This window comes from Littorina saxatilis, linkage group LG6, assembly GCF_037325665.1.
Source record: "Littorina saxatilis isolate snail1 linkage group LG6, US_GU_Lsax_2.0, whole genome shotgun sequence".
NCBI lineage: Eukaryota > Metazoa > Mollusca > Gastropoda > Littorinimorpha > Littorinidae > Littorina > Littorina saxatilis.
This window is the reverse complement of record NC_090250.1, coordinates 5,892,723-5,916,481: the sequence shown is the minus strand read 5'-3', so window position 1 is coordinate 5,916,481 and position 23,759 is coordinate 5,892,723. Positions and strand designations below refer to the sequence as shown.

The following is a 23,759-nucleotide window of genomic DNA, read 5'->3' as shown; positions in this document are numbered from 1 at the left end:
TCAAAAATTCAAAAGCAGGGACTGTTTGTTCAAATGTGCTATGCTCTCTACCATGTGCATAAACACAACCATGACAAGATGACAGATTGACTGAGGAAGAGGGTTTTTTTTGTTACCATTCCAATACCAACATCATACTTTCATTGAAAATATATGGCTTTACCTTCAAATTCTACTATAGTGCATTTACAGAACCAATTAGTCAAACGCGAATCCAGGGTTAGCTGTCGGTCATCACTTGATAGCATAACAAATCCACTTCTTGAAGACTTTGAAAGCTTTACTCTCTTGCAAAATATAGTCAGTTATAAGGAGAAAAAGACACACAGCTAAATACCAAAAGTCCAAAGGCTTGAAACAAGTACCTAATTTTTATGTGATTTTTCTTTGGGGTGATCCAAACGTATCTTCTAATACTTGATTATTTAAACATGTTGTTTTGCATCATATCCGTTTTGTCAGAGGCGAGTTTTGCCTCATTTGTACACATTTCTCCAAGACATTTGAATTCTGGTACACCTTTCTTTTTCATAGCTCGTACCCAGTGTACCCATGTACTGTACAGGAAACTCTCTTTTTTAAGCCCCCTTGTTTGTTAGGTTACTTTCTCTGATTTTTGTTTATAAACTGTTATTTTAACCCTATTCTCAGACAGAATTATTTCAAAGAGGTTTTTTAAAAATATGTTAATAGTGGCAACTGTCTCTGCTTGCACTTGCAGAGGATTTAGAGCAAATCTCATACAAGGAATAGGTACTTACTGGAATTATTGAAACACAGTGGTGTTGCGCCTTCTTGTAGCAGACCTTCTCTGCTTCGGTGGGCATCTCTCTGCACTTGGTGCACTTGCACCATGGTGGTGGAGAATAGCTTCCAGTTGGTTCAGGGCCTGCTGCTTCCACTTTCCTGCAAGTGCAACGGCTCTGTCATAAGGCCAGGATTCAGCTCCACCATTCGGAGGCTAGCAAGGCTTGGAGTTTCTCCTGGCCTGGTTCCTGGATAAGTTTCTGGAAGTGGAAAGATTGTTATTTCACTTTGAAATCAGTCAATACCCATTTTTAGAACTATGCCTGCATGAACCAGGCATAAACGAGTCATAACACACCACTAACCTGAACGATGAGCAAAACTTGCTAAGTATTTCTAATGAACAATGGTGGTTTTTTTTTAATTTTAAAGTGAGTATTTCAAAAGAAAAGAAAGTACAGTTTTGTAAAGCACATTCCTTTTTTTATATTGACAACATGTGTGATTTTTCACACTGGCTTTTTTTTTTTTATTGTTTGTAAATTTTACCTCATCTAATGTTCTCATATTACATGTAGCACATTTCCCCTAGAAACCTAAAACAATTCAGAGGAGAGAGTTTTGTTACAACCTGTTCTTGTGTATTTCCTCACAGGATACATTCCATGTAAACTATAGGAAAGTATTGTGATGAATGTATTTAATAACAATGAATGGATCATTTAATGACAGAAAATAAACAATGATGCAATGAATTGTCACAACGGTGTTGTCCATTGCATTTCTGTGTGTCTCAATATGTTATCAGGAATTGTTTACAAAAGGCATTCTTGCACGTAAAATTATATCACACAACTGTAGTATATTGCTCTTCAGAGGAAACAACATGTTGGTGGGCCCTTTTGACAGACAGATGCACAGCACACTTCTATCCTTGCCATAATTTTAACTATGAAATCCACATTATATTCTTTACCCAAGAAAATAATATCTTCTGTTATTGTCATCAAAGTTCACCCCACTATTATTTCTTTATAACTACTTGTGCAAGTGCTATTGTCATTCATGATTCTGTGTATACATGTGTGTGTGTGTGTGTGTGTGTGTGTGTGTGTGTGTGTGTGTGTGTGTGTGTGTGTGTGTGTGTGTGTGTGTGTGTCTGTGTGTGTGTGTGTGTGTGTGTGTGTGAACCCGTGCATGGAAAGTACTAGGAAAAGGACAATAACTAATCCTGATTTACCTTCAAATTGGTTTTCTGGTCAGCCAACTTCCTCAGCAGACCACTTTCTGTCCGCACCTCTTCCTCTCCTGCCGCCCTCTAGCACTAGTAGGGACAGCGTGTTCTGCTGGAAGCGAAACTTCCATAGCCTAGAAAGAACGAGAAAAGTTTACAGTTCTCATACTTCATCCTTACTCAAGTTACAGTATCTGTATCAAAGCTATTATCATCAAGAAAAGCTCACTTTAATTGACTTTGAAGAGTATGAATCATTCTCTATCGACTGCCTGTTGAAAAAAAAAATTCAGCTCTCATAAGCTTTACTAGTGCGAGTAGAATGTGTGCTTTTAAAATGGCTCTGATAATTAGTAATTACTGTTCTTCTCACTCTTGCAAGCAAAACACATTTTTACTTTTAATTTACTGTTGTGTTTGTTCCAGTGGCATGAATGGTAGCTCTTTAAAATGCATTATATCTATATATATATACGGCTTGTGTCTGTCTGTCTGTCTGTCTGTGTGTCCGCGATGCACAGCCAAAGTTCTCGATGGATCTGCTTCAAATTTGGTGGGCATATTCAGGTAGACCCCGGACACAACCTGGTCGATGAGAATTTTGAACACGTGCTCTCAGCGCGCAGCGCTGAACCGATTTTGGTTTTTCTGTTCATCTTCCCAGATCCATTCCCACTAACTCTTCCTTATCTTCTCCAGTGTTTTGCGTTTATCTCCCTTCCTTCGTGTGGCGTCAATCCATATTCCCGTTACTATTTTTAGAAGGTCACTGTCCACAATGTTACTATTTTTAGAAGGTCACTGTCCACAACCCTTCCTTATCTTCTCCAGTGTTTTGCGCGTTTATCTCCCTTCCTTCGTGCGCCGGCCAAGCCGGCGTACACCCGGCAAAGCTGGGTCCCAGGCGCAGCCGGGTATTTGGCTCTACTTCTTCCCGGCGAAGCCGGTACCCGGCGAAGCGGGTAATCATCTAGTATATATATATATTATCAAAAGAGTAACAGTGCAAATGCAGAGTCTTATAATTATTTCAGAAGACAAGTCCTTGATTTTCCAATCCATGATCTACACACATTCACTGATTCAGCTATCGCCGTATCGGGAAGACGTCAGCCAAAATTAACTTCAGATTGGATGTTTCTCCACGAATTTCAAGCGTTACAACGGTCCAAAGTTCCATCAGCAGCACTTTGGAGGGGAGGGGAAAAGTCAGTATTAAGTTTGTGTGGGATAAACCATATGCAAAGCCGGCCGACGTCCTCGCTCTACTGCCTCTACTCTAGCTGAAAACAAGTGATCTCATCACACCACAAACCAAATGGTTCGAAATGACTCGCCTTACATATTTTCTTTGCAGTCCTGCTGGGATCTGGATCTGGATCTGGATCTGGATCTGGGTCTTTTACGTTGCAGGGACCACTGTTGGTCATCTTCGCAACAGATGCGGGAGAGCGCATGATAATAATTTAGAATATCGCTTTAATGTCTTTCCCACTCTTAGTGACTTGTTAAAATGATAAAACTACTATCAACGTTTACACTGATACTTACTGTTGTATTGAAAGCCCTATTTGATAAAAACAACATTTCCTGTGGCCTACAAATCCAACACTTACCTGGTCAGTCCACAGGCGGAACTTGGTATCGTCCACTGGACTACTACTATCACAGAAAGACTTTCTGTGACAGTAGTAGTCCAGTGGACGATACCTTCCGCCTGTGGTCAGTCTCTAAACGTTCCCTGATAGTCGCCATGTTGCCTCGAATCAAGGGACATCACCCACAGAAAACATTGTTGGGCGCAAAGAAAGAATCCGGGGCAGAGTTGGAATAATCGGGATTTCCCGAAACCTCATTTGATTTCCAACAAAGCGCCGCATTTCCGGAAACGAGCTGCCTCGTTCTAGAAATGGCCAGGGCCGGACCAAATGAGTTGTAAGGGGGGGGGGGGGGGGGGGTTCCTCCTTTTTTGGGGGGGGGCAAATCAGCTAAGTGGCGAAGCCCGCGAACTAGGGGGATCCGGGGGCATGCTCCCCCGGAAAATGTTTGAAAAACGGTTAAAATCTGTGCAATCTGGTGCATTCTGGGCCTTGTTTTGAGGGTTAAGAGCAGCATTGTTTTGGTGCTAAAACTAGTAAAAAAAAAAACAACTCAAAGCAAGGTACATGCTTTTTCCGGGGGTGGGGTTCCGGAACCCCTGGACCCCCCCCCCCCCCCCCCCCCCTGGGTCCGGCCCTGATGGCAACCCTTCGACTGGCACAAAAAAGTATACCCTTTTCACAGGTCATGAATAAGGTATAATTATGAAAAAGCAAGGTCTTATACAGGGGAAGTCTTGAATTGCGGGGGGGGGGGGGGGTGGGGGGTGTTACACTGTGTAACAATTCTCTCAGTGACACTCAGCGCATGCAGCTAGCTAGTTGCTGCTGTTTCGATCTATTTTGAACACAATGATATTTTTTTCTCATAGAAGAGTGTTAGTTTGTTACAACAGGCTGAAATCATCTTTACTTTGAATCAACATTTTGCTACAATCAATCACATCAATATAGCGCACAGACTTGCACATCACGCTTCAATAGAGCCTAGATTATCATGCAGTGACAAGAGCCTACTCAGTAAAGGGGCGTAATGCTGTCTCTGCAGCCCAGAGAGACTGTGTGAGTTTCTATATCTATATACGGCTTCTGTCTGTCTGTCTGTCTGTCTGTGTGTTCGCCATGCACGGCCAAAGTTTTCGATGGGTCTGCTTCAAATTTGGTGGGCATATTCAGGTAGACCCCGGACACAATCTGGTCGATGAAAATTTTTCAACACGTGCTCTCAGCGCGCAGCGCTGAACCGATTTTGGTTTTTCTGTACATCCATTCCCAGTAACTCTTCCTTATCTTCTCCAGTGTTTTGCGCGTTTATCTCCCTTCCTTCGTACGGTGCGCCGGCGAAGCCGGGTATTCGGCTCTACTTCTTCCCGGCGAAGCCGTACCCGGCGAAGCGGGTATTCATCTAGTAATATATGATCAGTTAAGACTGAGTAAAAAATTATTACAATCGATAGTTACTCCAGTGAATTGTGTTTTTGTTGTTGTAAAATGTAAGATCTGAAACGTTAAAAATTACGTAAAATTGGTGCGTTTTGGTCGAGTGGGATGGGTCGTTGAACTGTGTTGTTACAGTCCGCCGAAGTCAAGTTATCAAAAGTGTTTTTGCTTTTTACATTTAGTCAAGTTTTGACTAAATGTTTTAACATAGAGGGGGAATCCAGACGAGGGTCGTGGTGTATGTGTGTGTGTGTGTGTGTGTGTGTGTGTGTGTGTGTGTCTGTGTCTGTGTCTGTGTGTCTGTGTCTGTGTCTGTGCGTGCGTGTGTGTAGAGCGATTCAGACTAAACTACTGGACCGATCTTTATAAAATTTTACATGAGAGTTCCTGAGTATGAAATCCCCAGACATTTTTTTCTTTTTTTCGATAAATGTCTTTTATGACGTCATATCCGGCTTTTTGTAAAAGTTGAGGCGGCACTGTCACACCCTCATTTTTCAATTTTGGCCAAGCAATCTTCGACAAAGGCCGGACTTCAGTATTGCATTTCAGCATGGAGGATTAAAAATTAATTTATGACTTTGGTCATTAAAAATCTGAAAATTGTAATTAAAATTATTTTTTTATAAAACGGTCCAAAATTACTTTTATTTTATTCTTCATCATGTTCTGATTCCAAAAACATATAAATATGTTATATTCGGATTAAAAACAAGCTCTGAAAAATAAAAATATAAAAATTATGATTAAAATTAAATTTTCGAAATCGTTTTAAAGGTCTACTAAAGTGCAAAATTTGTATTTGCCGAATCGAAAGACCTGCATATCAGGATACCAAATATATTAAACAAAACAAATTCTTCCTCTCCGATCGCCCGTAGTCGGCCTTAGAAAGTGCTCAATCTCACCTGTAATCAGCGAGAAGGGAAGCAATCGACACAATTTTGATACTGCTTCTCTCCCCTGCCAGTGACGTCATAGTTGGTGCATGTTTTCCGGGAATAAACAATGATGGCGAACGCGAACGAAGAGTCCGAATTATCACTACGTCTCAATATAGAATTACGTGTCGATATCACTATTTTTGAAAAACCAATGTACTGTAGCGCTACGTGTCAATAACGCTACGTGTCGATAGCACAATACTACATGTTCAAACGGCAGACACTTCCCTTTGTGTGTGGGTGTGTGTGTGTGTGTGAGTGTGTATATAATTATATTGTCTGCATGGCTGTCTTTCGGATCTGTGTGTCTGTCTATGAAAAAGTCATGGAATTTTTTTTCTCTAAAAACCAGTGGGGACCCTGTAATGAAACCAGCCTTTAGCTTCTTGTTACATTTAGTCAAGTGTTGACTAAATGTTTTAACGTAGAGGGGGGAATCGATCGCGAGACGAGGGTCGTGGTGTATGTGTGTGTGTCTGTGTGTGTAGAGCGATTCAGAGAAAACTACTAGACCGATCTTCATGAAACTTGACATGAGAGATGCTGAGTATGGTATCTCCAGACGTTTTTTTCAGTTTTTTTATAAATGTCTTTGATGACGTCATATCCGGCTTTTCGTGAAAGTTGAGGCGGCACTGTCACGCTCTCATTTTTCAACCAAATTGGTTGAACTTTTGGTCAAGTAATCTTCGACAAAGCCCGGACTTGGTACATTTCAGCTTGGGGGCAAAAATTAATTAATGAGTTTGCTAATTAAAGTTGTCATTAAAATTGATTTTTTGCAAACAGATTTAAAATTGATTGCATCGTATTCTTCATCACATTCTGAATCTAAAAATATATACATATGTCATGTTTACTCTTAAAATGTGATCACAATTAACGAAAATAGATTAATTAGTCTTACGACTGAAATTTAAGAAATCAATCCAAAAATGATTTCATCTTATTCTTTATCATTTCCTGATTCCAAAAACATATAAATATGATAGGTTGTCTTCAAAACAAGCTCAGAAAGTTAACAAGAATACAGAAAAGCGCGCTTTCCTGCTTAGCACAATACGCTACCGCGCTAATCTGGCGTGTCAATATCACTACGTTTTGCACGTGGGAGGTGAGCGATTTCCTTCACGCGGGGATTGACGAAGCTGTACTGTCTTGGTGAAAAAATACAGTGCATTCAGTTTCATCCCGTAAGTTCGACAGCTTGACTAAATGTAGTAATTTCGCCTTACGCGACTTGTTTTTCTTTCGATTTGTTAAAGGTGGTCCACGTTAGGTAACATACACGTACTTATAGATGTACGTTGCTATTATTTTTTGTGTGCAGTAGGAACTCGGGGTCAACACTGCTAAATTGTAAGAAATACAATCTTAGCTGTCATATTAAGTAAGTTTTGTGTGATGACAGCTTTGGATGTGGACAGAAACTAGTCCGTTTTATGCTTCAAATTAATGTAACATTTTTTGTGTGGTTTGTGTTTCTGCAACTGTTGCAAGTTATCCAGAGAGGGTAAATACAGAGCGAATGACCGGGAACAGACTACTTCCAATTCAGTAGGGGGGCGACTATCCTCAACCCGGCGGGTCCCCAGGTGGCGGATAGGGGAACGGCCCCCAGATATGGGGGGCAGCTGCGAATAAAGAATAAGCAGTCCCGGACCAACTAGCGGTGTCTCTACCAGGACGGGGTGGGTTGGCAGATGGCACTGACTACCCTATAAATGCCCTACGTGTCCGATGACGGTTACACCATGCGAGTAAGAGCCGCATTAAAAGCTCTAGCCCCGGGGTGGGACCCCCGGTAAGAAATCCCCCATGTGTTCCCAGGGTTAGGTTTTTGAGCCAGGAACTAAGGGCGGGGTAACCCTGAAAGAAACCTAAGGGCTGAAGTCGGAGGATCTGGGCCAACAGGCGCACCTTAAAGGCACAGCAAGCCTCCCGTAAACCATCACAGATACGGTCAGGCTTTTACACACAGTACAAACACCCTTTCATTTAAACACTCACCGATTGAGAACATCCTAGGTGCCCTCCGTAAAGAGCGAACAATTTTCAAAGAATTTATTTTTGCGTGGTTTATCTTACCCCTGAGCCATCGTGAACCCGTGTGATCCAGTTTCCCTTTTTCACAATGTAGTCGTCAGTTAGTCATTTGAATGCGACTCGATGTGAGCTTATCTACAATAGCACGTTTTTATGCACGAAACAAACGGCTGTGGTTCACAAGAACTCTAGCGATGGCTTTTGACTGTTGAGAGGAACGGCGATATGCATAAACCGTCGTCTGCTACGACCCTTGCGTGACCCTGCTTCCGGGCTTTTCTTTTTTCAAACTTTCACAACTTCGAATTGTACTGATCTTGTCTTGATGAAAAAAGAATTCTTTTATGATTAAAGAATGTTTGTGTAACAAGCTGTCAATTTATTATTTAGATTTTAAAAGTTAGGTCTAGCGCAAAAACGCACCACGGTCCAAAAACATTCTGATAATCATCGATCCACGGCTATCGCCAGTTTAAGGGAAGTAACTCATTTTTGACCTGAGTTCAGGATGGGTCCAAAAAGTGTTCGAGACAATCTGCAAAATTAATTCTTTAAAAATTGCTCGCTCTTTACGTAGGGCACCTAGGATGTTCCCGTTTGGTGAGCGTTCAAATGGAAGGGTGTTTGTACTGTGTGTAAAAGCCTGACAGTATCTGTGATGGTTTACGGGAGGCTTACTGTCCGGGCGTGATTTCCGGTATTGAATATTCATAACAGCCGTCCACCAAAACGAGGCGCCATTGTTGTAGAGGAGCAAGTCCACGAAAATAAATTCTTTGAACATTTCTCACACTCGACAGAAAGCAGCCAGGATGTTCCCGTTCGGTGAGCGTTCAAATGGAAGTATGCTTGTACTGTATGTAGACGCTCGGGGAGCTCTGTGATGGTTTACGGGAGGCTTACTGTGCCTTTAACCAACCACAGATCCACGCAAATCGCAGAAATGTAGCGAACGACAAGAAGAAGAAGAGCGCATGAAATTGTTTTGAGCGCACTCGCACCGTAAGTTTGTCACAACCGGAGGTGTCCATATTAGGCAACCTTCCCCTATCTTTTTTTCTGTGAAAACTGAGGAAAGGGGTAATATAATAAATAGCTTACACACCTCGTCTCCGTGGATATTAAGAATATAGGTCTCAGTTCGCGGTCATGAAAAAGCTCGATAATGCTAGCATTTTTCATGATCTGCTCACTTTGGCCATTCTTTTTCATTATATCAACTGAGACTCGGAACTGAGACTCAGCGCGTAACCTCTGCTTAAATTCCCAAGCAAGCGAAAATACTTCCAAAAAAGTTCGTTTTTACATTTAGTCAAGTTTTGACTAAATGTTTTAACATAGAGGGGGAATCCAGACGAGGGTCGTGGTGTGTGTGTGTGTGTGTGTGTGTGTGTGTGTGTGTGTGTGTGTGTGTGCGTGTGTGTGTGTGTGTGTGTGTCTGTGTGTCTGTGTGTGTGTGTAGAGCGATTCAGACTAAACTACTGGACCGATCTTTATGAAATTTTACATGAGAGTTCCTGGGAATGATATCCCCGGACGGGTTTTTTTTTCGATAAATGTCTTTGATGACGTCATATCCGGCTTTTTGTACAAGTTGAGGCGGCACTGTCACACCCTCATTTGATTGATTGAAATTTTGACCAAGCAATCTTCGACGAAGGCCAAACTTCGGTATTGCATTTCAGCTTGGTGGCTTAAAAATTAATTAATGACTTTGGTCATTAAAAATCTTAAAAATGTAAAAAAAAAAAAAAAATTATAAAACTATCCAAATTTACGTTCATCTTATTCTTCATCATTTCCTGATTCCAAAAACATATAAATATGTTATATTTGGATTAAAAACAAGCTCTGAAAATTAAAAATATAAAAATTATGATCAAAATTAAATTTTCGAAATCAATTTAAAAACACTTTCATCTTATTTCTTGTCGGTTCCTGATTCCAAAAACATATAGATATGATATGTTTGGATTAAAAACACGCTCAGAAAGTTAAAACGAAGAGAGGTACAGTAAAGCGTGCTATGAAGCACAGCGCAACCGCTACCGCGCCAAACAGGCTCGTCACTTTCACTAGCGGCGGACTACGTTCAGTTTCATTCTGTGAGTTCCACAGCTTGACTAAATGTAGTAATTTCGCCTTACGCGACTTGTTTATTTGTATTTAACCTTCACCGGATCACGCTTTGAACTACACAGTTCGGATGATGTGGGTCGTGTACGACCCATACTTTCCAAAGAAGTATGCTTATTTATTTATACTTAAAAAGTATGGGTCGTACACGACCCACGCCATCCGAATACGAATGAACGTTTTGCCGCTTCTTTGCAGAGTATGGGTCGTACACGACTCACGCCATCCGATTAAGGATAAACAGCGTAAAATTCCTGACCTAATTCCATATTGGTTGTCCACGAACAACATCATCCGGACTGTGTAGGTCAAATTACATCATCGTTTATTTGTTTGCTTACAAAGATCATCTTTCAAAAGTTGGGCAATAGGAAGGTCGTATGGTGATTGGAGATTACATGAAGTCTCAATTAAAAACTCCAAATAGTTTCTTCTTTCTTCTTGTCGTTCGCTGTTAGCAAAAAGTTTCAGAGATAAAGACGATTTTGTGAGGCTCTGGGTCGTCCACGACCCACGAAGCACGCTGAAGGTTAAAAAAGAGGTAATTTTACGGGGGGGTTTCCTCGAACTTGACCCCGCAATGTCCTTGAAATTTGACGAGGGTCAACCGAACTTTGATTATATCTGCAGGTCACCAATCCTTAGCAGTGTGTCAAGTTTCAATGTTCTGGCTTTAATAACATCCGAGAAAATTATAATTTCCCATTTTTAACCCGAATTCGACCCCGTCACAATTTTTAAAACTGACGACATTTGGGGGACGTCTGGAGGTCATCAAACCTCAGAAGAGTGCGATGTTTCAAAGGTCTACCTCAACGTTTAAGTTTTCTCAATACAGCCGGCCGGCCGGCCGAACATTCGGAATTCCTCATTATCCTGACTCTCCTCATTACTCAAGTGAGTCATACACACACAAAAACAATTTCAAAGAGTTTGAAACTTCGTATGTAGATGTACGATAGCACGTCAGGAAAAAAGAAAACAAATCATTTTGTGATGGCTTTATTTGCCTTCAGTTCTTGCCAAAATTCATGCAATGGACTACACTACAGTAAAGTATATTATAATACAATACAATGCAATATATGCAACGCAACGCAACGCAATCTTGTCGTCTGATTGTGGGCACAAACAGATGGTTCTTTTGGTTCGTCAAACCCAGTGCATCAACACGGTAAATATTGAATCACATCACATACCAACAAAATTCTTTGAAAGAAAATTACGCACATCTTCTCACCCATTCACCCTCGCTCAGTAGCATCCATTGACTTGTGGCAGTGGTAGTTTCGTTCCCGGATGGGTGAGACTCTAGTTCAGTTTTAAGTCGGATGTCACTCATGCGTAATTACAGGCCTGAAAGTGGCGAGTATTTTACTCGCCATGGCGAGTAGAAATATGTAACTGGCAGGTAGAAATGTATATCTACTCGCCAAATGCGAGTTAAGTTGCTGAAACCAATTGTTGGTTTGGCTAGTAAAGTTTGCTCTCCGGTTAGTAAATTTTCAGAATCACTAGCCAAAGGCGAGTACACTATTTGTTGGACTTTCAGGGCTGAACTATTTGCGTACGCACGCACTGGTGCTGATTCATAATTCGGAGAGTTTGAGATATCTCTGCAAAGTGAGATCAATCAAGTGATCATGAAATGTTGAACTCCCGCCACCTTATCTTTTCCGTGTGAACATGCAGGAAACCCTATGCCGTTAGCTAGATAGGGCACACGGCTGAACGCTAAATGTTACCCAAAGGCTACATGAGCACTTCGTACAAACTCATGACTTCCAGCACTTCATTTTCTTCAACGTGTCTATGTAGGCGATCCTGTACCTTTTGTAAAGAAGAGGGTAGAGCAAGGGATTGATCGTGGAATTTATCCATAGCAACCATCTTATACAACTGTAAAGGCCTTCTGGTTCAATACGTTTGTTGCCAGTAATTGCCATATAGAGGAGTGCGATCTCGAAGGGGCACCAGCACGCGATAAAGACGACAATCATGATGAGCAAGTAACGCGCCGCCTTCCGGTTCCTTAAATCGCTAGCCCTTCTTCTCTTCGTCGTGAAAGTGGATAGTTTGTCCAATCCTAAGTCAGTGTCTCTTTTCTTGCTCTGAGATGTGTTTTGTGTGCTGCGTGTACCAGACTGTGTGACAGTGTGGGCACGCTCCATGCCCGCTGCTCGGCACAGATCACTTCTGAAAATGGGATGTCCTGCATCGCTTGCTGCCTCGCTAGTGTTTGGAAGAAAAAGGGAAGGACTCTCTGTAATGCTCTGCTGCTCCGCTCTGTTGTGATGAATCTCATGGGAAACATTGTTGATGGCTGGCAAGGTCATCTTAATGGGAGCCCTGCTGGTGTCCGTCCTAAGAGTGGGGCTTCCCACTCTGCCTTTCTGGTCCGCTGCACTCTCCACTAATTGCTCAAACCTCGCTTCACTTCCAGACTGCACATCAGGGAATATCACCTCAATGTGCTCATCTCGAGGGGACAGACATGTCTGGGTTTTACGACTGTTAGGTGCAGCTGGGCTTTTAATTCTTTCTAGTTGGATGGAAGTGCTGCTTTCCCCAATGCGGTTAGTATCTGGGTGAGGGAATAGGTCGAGGGAATGAGACCGAAGCCGAGAGGTTTGCAACTTAGTCTGCTCGGCAGCAATAAAATCGTGCTGATCGGCTGATGCTTTGGCATTGTAATGAACGATGACACCCTCCACCACTTCGAGCGTTTGAGGATCGCGAGACCCAGCGAGAGAAACAGCATCAGAAGTTTGACAACTGGAACGAGCTATGGCATTCTTCGCCAAATCTACATCTGTTTGAGGATCTCGAGACCCAGCGAAAGAAACAGTATCAGAAGTTTGACAACAAGAACGAGCGATGGTATCCTCCATCAGTTCAGCTGTTTGAGGATCGCGAGACCCAGCGAGAGATATAGCATCATAAGTTTGACAACCGGATCCAGCTATGGCATCCTTCACCAAATCTACATCTGTTTGAGGATCTCGAGACCCAGCAAGAGAAATAGCATCAGAAGTTTGACAACTGGATCCAGCTATGGCATCCTTCACCAAATCTACATCTGTTTGAGGATCGCGAGACCCAGCGAGAGATATAGCATCAGAAGTTTGACAACTGGATCCAGCTATGGCATCCTTCACTAAATCTACATCTGTTTGAGGATCTCGAGACCCAGCGAGAGAAACAGCATCAGAAGTTTGACAACTGGAACGAGCTATGGCATTCTTCACCAAATCTACATCTGTTTGAGGATCGCGAGACCCAGCGAGAGAAACAGCACCAGAAGTTTGACAACTGGAACGAGCTATGGCATCCTTCATCAGTTCAGCTGTTTGAGGATCGCGAGACCCAGCGAGAGAAATAGCATCAGAAGTTTGACAATTGGAACGAGCTATGACATCATCCACCGTATCTACATCTGTCTGAAAATCATCCAAGGGAAGTATGTTAAACCCTGAAGAAGAAGAAGAACAATTATGACTGAGCTTATTTTCTGTAGTAGCATATTTGACTATTGGTGACTTTTTTGCTATCGAAGGGAATTTCATCGATTTCTTGCGCTTTCGCCTTCGATTTCGAAGTTCAATGAAGATGAGAGTGTTGATAGTTACGAGAACGGTAATTGGGATGATGAATTCGACTGTTGCGGTGAAAAGAGCCATGGAGAAGTGGTCAATGTAAGGAACCTGGCATTCGTCCTTTTCCAGATGGTGTGTATCCACGCCAACAGCATCCCAGATGAGGATAGTTGGTACATACAGTAGAGAGCAGAACACCCAAGGCCCTGCCAACATCAACACCAGAAGACTGCGGCGGCGCTTCCACCTCAAGTACTGTATTGGGTACTTCACCAGCAAATACCTGTCAACAGAACATTTCAAGATCAGGAAGGAAAGAGGTTTTGGGACCGCCGCTGTATATGATAACGATAAGAATACCAGCTATATTTTGAGCGAAATGTCTTTGTGTTAATCTATTTCTACAGACGCGTCGGGAACAACCAGCTGAGCGACAGCCACCAAAGTGAAAGTCTGCAAGACGGTTCTTCTGACAACTCTGTTCGGCACAGACTTCTGGGTGACTTTTTGCTGACTCACATTCGGAATCCTAAGAGAATTTCTTTGTCTATTTGGGCATTTACCGGGGTCGAGGCTTGCCGAGACCCCTCAATGCCGCACTTAGCAAAGATAGTCGCGAGGGATTCCCAACGTGAGTTACAACAGAACATTTTGTAATTTATTTAGTAAATTGTTTTTGCAGATAGGCATTTAAGGTAGTTCACTGGACCCGTTAAATATAATTTGGTTTCTCCCAAAAGTTGGTTATTTTTTAAGTTCGATCTGTCTGCTATGCATTCAGCATAAAAAAAATATAGGGTAGTGGGTTCGTTTCGGAGCTATGAGTCTCGGAAGACAGTGCCCGTTTTGAATTTTGGACCGAAAAATCGAAAAATGGGTATGTTTTGAAAACGGCCAATTACACAAACATCTGCATAGGAATAGTCATTTAAAAAATATCACCCAAAGCAGCAATGGGCAGGTAACGAAGTGCACTGGTAAACGAAAATGTTGCGCATACTCAAACTTTGTGACGTCACGTCTTTTGCCAGAGTTTATTTTAAATTTGTTCCTCATGTTGAGGTATTTTATTGCTGGTAGCCTGGAAATAAATTACGATTTGATGAGATGGGTTGTAAACGCAAGAGCGATCAAAACGGCATTAAAAAAAAAACCGACAGGTTGGTAGTGTTTTTAGGGGGGGGGGTTCACTCCCTTGATTAACCCCACCCTTTGCACTATTACTGTCCAGTGTGCCTCAGAAAAATATGTGTCACGATAATGTAAAGGGCTGTTGTCCGATCATTTGTCTCAGATATATGAGCCAACTAAATTATGTTTTTAAAAACCACTGTTACATATGACCTCTGTTGAAAGTCAAAGGTCACCGCAACTTTGAAAGGCCACAAGTCCGATTCAAATGTAATAAAAACGCCAATCAAAAGGTGGAGGTCACTTGTTTGATACAAGTGTAATAATAAAAATTAATAATCAAGGCTTGGTTTATAATTTTGCTTAATAGTGCGTACTGTTATTTGTTACGGTTTGAAGGCTGGGACTTTTTGAGGGTGGAATTAAAGCAATGTTTCGCCTTATGGGCCCATTATGCCTCGAAGGACTTCAATTATTGTATTATCTGCTGCCAGCGTACAGTAGAAAGAGGGCTGCATACACAAGACACTTGTTCTTAATACTACTGGCTGTTATTCTAGTTCAAACACCGGTTTTAACATGTGGTATTCTGATGCAATCACGCTGTGAGCATCACGGGTTAGGAGACACTCTCTTACCTACTACCGGAGCTTCAATGTTAGCTTTGGTGATTATTACGATGTCACTGGCAAAGAGAACGGCTTTGTACCGATTTCATTAGATGCCCACGTGTTTTTGACCTCGTGGTTGGTAGGCGTGTCGCATTGTTTTTATTTCTGGCGGTGTCGTCATTTTCTGACGTCATTTGTTCTGGGCCGCGTCACCACCACACTTCCGCTGCCTGAAAAATGTGACGTTTGTTCTATTTACGTCATTCGAATGTTCGACGTGTTCTTCTTCTTCTTCTTCTTCTTCTGCGTTCCCTGTTCGATGTGTTCGAATTCCCAGCCTGCCAGGAAAAAATGGCGACACAACTCAGTGGCTTCCCTTTGTGTATGAAGAGTAATATCCCTGTCTCCATTTGACCTGCCTTAATGTTGTTGTTTTTTTACTAAATACTATGTTATCTTACATCGTGTAAGGGCCTTACATATAGTGTGTTCACAATGTGTGTGGTTGGTAAGTCCGCGCTTAAAAGAAGTTCCATCATTTCATTACACATTTCCAAGCTTTTTTTTTTTATCTGTGCATAAACCACAACGTGTGTTCACACTGCAAACAATATAGAGGAATAACACATCAGTCAAACACTTTTTTTTTATAAACACGTATCTTTGTTCCCACTTTTACGTCACCAAGGTCGCTCCTTTGGCAAAACGAGTTTCTGTCGCGCAAATTTTCAGCCTGATTGGTTTAAGCGTGTTTATTTAAATTCTCATACACACGTTTCAAACAATAGCAACATTGAGAACGTTAACAAGCAGATTGCTTATGGACACGTTCTTGAACTTATAATCAATACACATTCAGATAGCAAAACATGGTGAACAAGTGATAGCTTCAACACTTATCTTGATAATCTTTAATTATATTTTATACAAATAGGGTAAAGAGAGAGAGAGAGAGAGAGAGGGAGAGGGAGAGAGAGAGAGGGAGGGAGAGCCTGATTAGCTGACGTTCACAATTAGTATGTAACATTCAACCTAATTCTTTCGCCAATGATTACTAATATGCATGGGTGCAACCTGGAAAATTCCAAAAACCGGCAAAAGTTGGGGTCCAGCTTTTTTAGTATTTAAAATGCCAAAAAAAAACTCTCCTGGAACAAAAACATCGGCAGCCGATGAAACCAAAAACTGGCTGCCGGCGTGTTGCCGGCAGAGTTGCACCCATGAATATGTACATTTCAATATATTTCAAAAACCTGAGCACGGTTGGGCATTCAAAGAAAAAATGCTCCAATACATCAAGTTCATCCTCACAATATGTACAGTTTTTATCAGCCTTCACTTTCATTTTACACAATAAAATTTTAGTTTGATAAATGTTTTTGCAATATTATTCAATGCAGTACACGTAATCGAACCTCATTTGTGACAGTGGCTGCTAAATTCCAATTCTTTTCATCAATTTCAAATCCTAACTTTCTTCTCCAAAATCCTTCCGAACAGGATGGGCTGTATTCTTTTCCTGCGAGAACCTTTCGAGTTTCTTTGACTGATCTCAATTTTTTGCATTGTAGCCAGTTCTTTCATACACTTGTTCATAGGAAGCAAAACGTCCATCCTCACACACGTCGCTCACATACATTATATCACTTTTAATCCAATCCGCAAAAAAGAGTGGGTTACCTTGACAAATAATATATTTGTTGTTCCACAATAAACCCGAGACAGAGTAACCATGACTGACTTGGTTCTTATCAAACACAGAGGACCAAAATTCCGATTTAATACTGTCCAATCCCTTATATTTGTTGCTATCAATGTTTGCAAAATAAACATTCTAAGCGACCACTAAAACGGGAAAACAGTGCTTTTAGCTGCCATTTCTGGTCTTCATTTGACAGAGTTAAGTTCACAACCCAGCTTAACAAAAAGGAACACTGCATCTGTCGCAAATCAATCATATTCAATCCACCTTGCTTAACTTCGTTACATAAAACATCTGACATGTTTTTTTCAGAAAGTTCTTTTCACTTTTTCAAATGGATTTCTATTGCAGTCTTGTTTGCGCCACACGAAGCGAAACATTAACCTATTAATTTCAGTTAGAACGTCGTCTGGTACAATCAGCGTCTGCATTATATTGACAAAATGTGGGAGAATAAACGTTTTAAATACACAAACTTTACCAATAATGCTCAAATTCCTTTTCTCCCACACGCAGATGAGTTTTTTCGCAACATTCACTCTGTCTTCCCAATTCTCTCTCACTTTTGACGCACGCATGTAGTTACAGAAATATACACCCAGAATTTTCATTTTGTCTGTACATGCAAAACTGCAACACTCATTCCTACAGTTCTTCCGTGACCCAAAACACATTATTTTGGATTTTTGGTGATTTATGTTCAAACCTGATATTTTCGAACTGGCACGCCTATTATCGCTGTGAATGACGTTCCAGTTCAGTCTGCTGCGCTTGACTGGATTTTGATTGGACTGGGTTTTGATGTTGGAAGACCTGTTTTTCGTAATTGTTGTTTCGCGTTCACATTTCCCAACCACCCCAGCGCGTTGTTGCTTGTGTACCAAAACTGATCCCCAATTCTAATATTCATTTGTGTTGCAGTTTGCAAAATGCTGAATGTTTGCAATCATATTGTTAAAAGTTATTACAATGTAATCAAAACTTTTCTGACAAGTTCCAGTTCGTCCAACAAACTCATCGAAACGCCATGATATTTTACACACGTTTTTTGCAATTGTGTTATCAATACTCATGTCAAATTTAACAAGAAGAGCAAACGCTCGATCGAGTCACTTTCGCAGTTCTGAATATTATATGAGGCATCAGATGGACAGGAAGAAATTGCTATTCACAACACAATACAGATGTAAATAATTTGATGTAAAGAATAATCCTATAAAGTTTGAATCAAATCCGATGAATAGTTTCAGAGATATGATATTTCAATTTTTTTCCTTCAAGACATACCTGTGACCTTGAAAAAGGTCAAAGGTCACCAAAGCAGACGTCAAAGTGTAGAGGTCACTGGGAGTCACGTTCACATAAAATTTGAGCCCGGTCACTTTTATAGTTTCCGAGAAAAGCCCAACGTTAAGTTGTGTGTTGCCGAACAGAAAAGGCTAGTTATCTCCCTTGTTTTTCTGATAACGTTCGTAAAAGGCTACAGATGTAAATACTTTGATGTAAAGAATAATCCTACAAAGTTTCAATCACATCCGATGAACTTTGTCAAAGATATAAAATGTCTAATTTTTCCTTTGACGCTGACCTGTGACCTTGAAAAAGGTCAAAGGTCAACGAAACCATCGTTAAAGTGTAGAGGTCATTGGAGGTCACGACTAAACAAAATATGAGCCCGATCGCTTTGATAGTTTCCGAGAAAAGTCCAACGTTAAGGTGGTGTCTACGGACGGACGGCCGGACGCGGCCGAACAGACTAACACTGACCGATTACATAGAGTCACTTTTTCTCAAGTGACTCAAAAAGCAATACAATGAGCCATTACAAACCTATAGGGATTTTACCCACATAGCCCACACAAAATGACGCAAAAACAGGTCTTTTACGGCTACTGACGAGGCTGACACCATTCTTCAAAATGACAAAACAACACTGCCAGGCACAACAACTGAACCAAATCAATATACAGAGGGTGGTTGTGTGATTACCTGTCAATGGTAATAGCGGATATACAGAGGGTGGTTGTGTGGTTACCTATCAATGGTAATAACGGATATACAGAGGGTGGTTGTGTGGTTACCTATCAATGGTAATAACGGATATACAGAGGGTGGTTGTGTGGTTACCTGTCAATGGTAATAACGGATATGCAGAGGGTGGTTGTGTGGTTACCTATCAATGGTAATAACGGATATGCAGAGGGTGGTTGTGTGGTTACCTATCAATGGTAATAACGGATATACAGAGGGTGGTTGTGTGGTTACCTATCAATGGTAATAACGGATATGCAGACACGCCAGAGGGTGGTTGTGTGGTTACCTGTCAATGGTAATAAGGGATATACAGAGGGTGGTTGTGTGGTTACCTAACAATCGTAATAACGGATATACAGAGGGTGGTTGTGTGGTTACCTAACAATGGTAATAAGGGATATACAGAGGGTGGTTGTGTGGTTACCTAACAATCGTAATAACGGATATGCAGAGGGTGGTTGTGTGGTTACCTAACAATCGTAATAACGGATATGCAGAGGGTGGTTGTGTGGTTACCTAACAATCGTAATAACGGATATGCAGAGGGTGGTTACGCATGTGGTTACCTGTCTGTGGCAATAACGGATATGCAGAGGGTGGTTGTGTGGTTACCTAACAATGGTAATAACGGATATGCAGAGGGTGGTTACGCATGTGGTTACCTGTCAATGGCAATAATGGTAATGCAGAAGGTTGTTGTGCTAGTGGTGGTGAAGTCCCAGGTCAACCAGAAGAGACACAGACCGTGAGAAAAAGTCCAATACCCCGCCACCTCATTGGGAATGAACAAAGGCATGCCGACGAGTCCAACACAAAAGTCCGCGACCTGCAGAAGTATGCAAACAACACGTCAAACGACACGAGGCGACATTATTATGTCAGTTGCTCTAAGTACCATTACCAGTACATTCTTCATACCAGTCAATCTGTTTGTCCTCTGATATTCTCAAGACTTGTTTGAAAGGTGCTCGTCTGATGGAATGGAAGAGATTAAGAAGTACATCTTAATGTGTCTTTTTACATTAAGTCAAGTTTTGACTAAATGTTTTAACGTAGAGGGGGGAATCGAGACGAGGGTCGTGGTGTATGTGTGTCTGTGTGTGTGGGTCTGTGTGTGCGTGTAGAGCGATTCAGAGAAAACTACTGGACCGATCTTCATACAACTTGACATGAGAGATTCTGTGTATGGTATCTCCAGACATTTTTTTTCAGTTTTTTTATAAATGTCTTTGATGACGTCATATCCGGCTTTTCGTGAAAGTTGAGGCGGTACTGTCACGCTCTATTTTTCAACCAAATTGGTTGAAATTTTGGTCAAGTAATCTTCGACGAAGCCCGGACTTTGGTATTGCATTTCAGCTTCGAGGCTTAAAAATTAATTAATGAGTTTGCTCATTAAAGTTGTCATTAAAATCGATTTTTCGCAAACAGATTTAAAATTGATTGCATCGTATTCTTTATCACATTCTGAATCTAACAATATGTACATATCTCATGTTAACTCTAAAATGTGATCACAATTAACGAAAATAGATATGAATTAGACCGGCACGGTTGGCCTAGTGGTAAGGCGTCCGCCCCGTGATCGGGAGGTCGTGGGTTCGAACTCCGGCCGGGTCATACCTAAGACTTTAAAATTGGCAATCTAGTGGCTGCTCCGCCTGGCGTCTGGCATTATGGGGTTAGTGCTAGGACTAGTTGGTCCGGTGTCAGAATAATGTGACTGGGTGAGACATGAAGTCTGTGCTGCGACTTCTGTCTTGTGTGTGGCGCACGTTATATGTCAAAGCAGCACCGCCCTGATATGGCCCTTCGTGGTCGGCTGGGCGTTAAGCAAACAAACAAACAAAAGATTAATTAGTCTTACGATTAAAATGTAAGAAATCGATCCAAAAATGATTTTATCTTATTCTTTATCATTTCCTGAATCCAAAAACATATAGATATGATAGGTTGTATTCAAAACAAGCTCCGAAAGTTAACAAGAATACAGAAAAGCGCGCTTTCCTGCTTAGCACAATACGCTACCGTGCTATTCTGGCGTGTCAATATCACTACGTTTTGCACGTGGGAGGTGAGCGATTTCCTTCTCGCGGGGATTGACGAAGCTGTACTGTCTTGGTGAAAAAATACAGTGCGTTCAGTTTCATTCCGTGAGTTCGACAACTTGGCTAAATGTAGTAATTTCGCCTTACGCGACTTGTTTTAACTTAAAAACGAAGACATGCAATTCTACTTACCAATGAGGTGGGAGTAAAATGCGAAGGCTAGACTGCTACTAACGGCAAAATTGCAGATGACGCAGTCACTATATTGACGGAGTTGCAAGGAAAGGGTGAAGGCTAGACTGCTACTTTCGGCAAGATTGCAGATGACGCAGTCATTATATTCACGGAGGTGTGAGTAAAATGCGAAGGCCAGACTGCTACTTACGGCAAGATTGCAGATGACGCAGTCACTATATTCACGGAGGTAAGAGTAAAATGCGAAGGCTAGACTGCTACTAACGGCAAAATTGCAGATGACGCAGTCATTATATTCACGGAGGTGTGAGTAAAATGCGAAGGCCAGACTGCTACTTACGGCAAGATTGCAGATGACGCAGTCACTATATTCACGGAGGTAAGAGTAAAAGGCGAAGGCTAGACTGCTACTTACGGCCAGGTTGCAGATGAACAAGTCGCTGTATCCACGGAGGTGGGGGTAAAAGGCGAAGGCTATATTGCTACTTACGGCAAGACGATGACGCAGTCACTATATTCACGGAGGTGGGGGTAAAACTATATTGCTACTTACGGCAAGACGATGACGCAGTCACTATATTCACGGAGGTGGGGGTAAAACTATATTGCTACTTACGGCAAGACGATGACGCAGTCACTATATTCACGGAGGTGGGGGTAAAACTATATTGCTACTTACGGCAAGACGATGACGCAGTCACTATATTCACGGAGGTGGGGGTAAAACTATATTGCTACTTAATTACGGCAAGACGATGACGCAATCACTATATTCACGGAGGTGGGGGTAAAACTATATTGCTACTTACGGCAAGACGATGACGCAGTCACTATATTCACGGAGGTGGGGGTAAAAGGCGAAGGCTAGACTGCTTCTTACACCAAGATTGCAGATGACGTAGTTACGTCAGTCATCGAATATTCCCCTCCATTGTCCTTAATAAGCAAATAAAAACAAAGGCCCGTACAACAGTAAACCTCATAATCATCATCATCGACGCAGTTTCTATATTCACAGAGATGGGAGTGAAAGGCAAAGGCTAGACTGTTACTTACGGCAAGATTGCAGATGAACCAGTCGCTGTATCCACGCAGGTTGGGGTGCATAGCGAAGGCTACTATGGCCAAGCCGTTCAAGGCGACGGCCAGAAAGCTGACCAGAGCCATTGCCACGGTGATGGTGACGATGAGGGGCAGAGATTTTATCCCATATCCGTTCATAGTGGACAAGCTGAGCGTTGCGACAGTCACAATGCTGGACGTCGGGTAGACAGAACCGTTGCTGACCATTGGCGCGTTGAAGCTGTTTGTAGGTGTTGAGCCTGCGACCAGTGGAACGGTTGGGTTGGTGACCACTCGGGCCATTGGCATGTTACCCACTTGAACCACGAATGTGCTGCCCGTTAGCACTATCGTGCTGTTGAAATTATGACCATTGGAACATTTATACCGTTGAAATTATGACCATGGAATGAATAAACCGTTGACTTGTTTGTACCGCTGAAGTTATGGCCCCTTGAAATAGCATACTAGTGACCATTTATACGATTGGCCGTTTGGTTGCGATGTGGCTAGGCAATATAGCCGAACTATTGACTGTTTGGCTATTCAAATGTTCAGTCGCTGTCCCTTCGTGCATCCGTTGCGAGTCGTACCGGCAGCCAGCCCGTGGCATTTCTGCAAACAAATTGAAGACGGATTCGATTGAAGAATTTCAATGTCGATATATTCAGCTCGGAATTGTTATTTTTTTTATTTCGCCCTTTGTTTCTAATAATGCTTATATCTCAGACGGTGATCAGCTTTTCGCAGGGGAAACAGGGAGCGAACGGTCAAAGGATCAGTGACATTCTGACAAACGGAAGCTTCCTTGCTGAGTGGTAAAGGTGACCTGTGGCCAGTTTCATAAGCCAGAAACACAGTCGACCAACTGCAGTTGTCCGACAGAACCACAGTAATCCGACGTTATCGGGTTTCACGAACAAAATTTCAGTCGGCCGACTGCGGGTCGTCTCACCGGAAGTCGGCCAAAACACGGTGATGCTCTCCCCCCAACACTGTGTTCGGCTTACTGCGGTAAACCGAAAATAAATGTAATTATCCGCACAGTCAATGGCAGAATGCTCACACTTGTTTGGATTGTGAGCCAAACCTTGTGATTGTTCTTCGAAATGTATCTATCATGACGCAGTAATCCAGGAGACAAGTCAGGGTTATGTCTTGAAGACGTCACATTATGGCGTAAGAGGGTTCGACGTCACGCGAAGGAATTACTGAAAGTCTCGGTCATTGTTATT

At 42.0% G+C, this 23,759-nt stretch overlaps 1 protein-coding gene across 1 annotated transcript; it reads right to left on the bottom strand.

The window, feature by feature from the left end:
* Positions 1–11,160: 11,160 nt before the first annotated feature.
* LOC138968365 (uncharacterized) lies at positions 11,161–23,185 on the bottom strand. Its single transcript, XM_070340918.1, has 3 exons — positions 22,519–23,185; positions 19,882–20,045; positions 11,161–14,024 (listed from the first exon to the last, which is right to left on the bottom strand). The coding sequence occupies exons 1-3, from the start codon at positions 22,831–22,833 to the stop codon at positions 11,921–11,923; spliced, it is 2,583 nt and encodes an 860-aa protein (XP_070197019.1). The 5' UTR covers positions 22,834–23,185; the 3' UTR covers positions 11,161–11,920.
* Between the last annotated feature and the right edge of the window lie 574 nt (positions 23,186–23,759).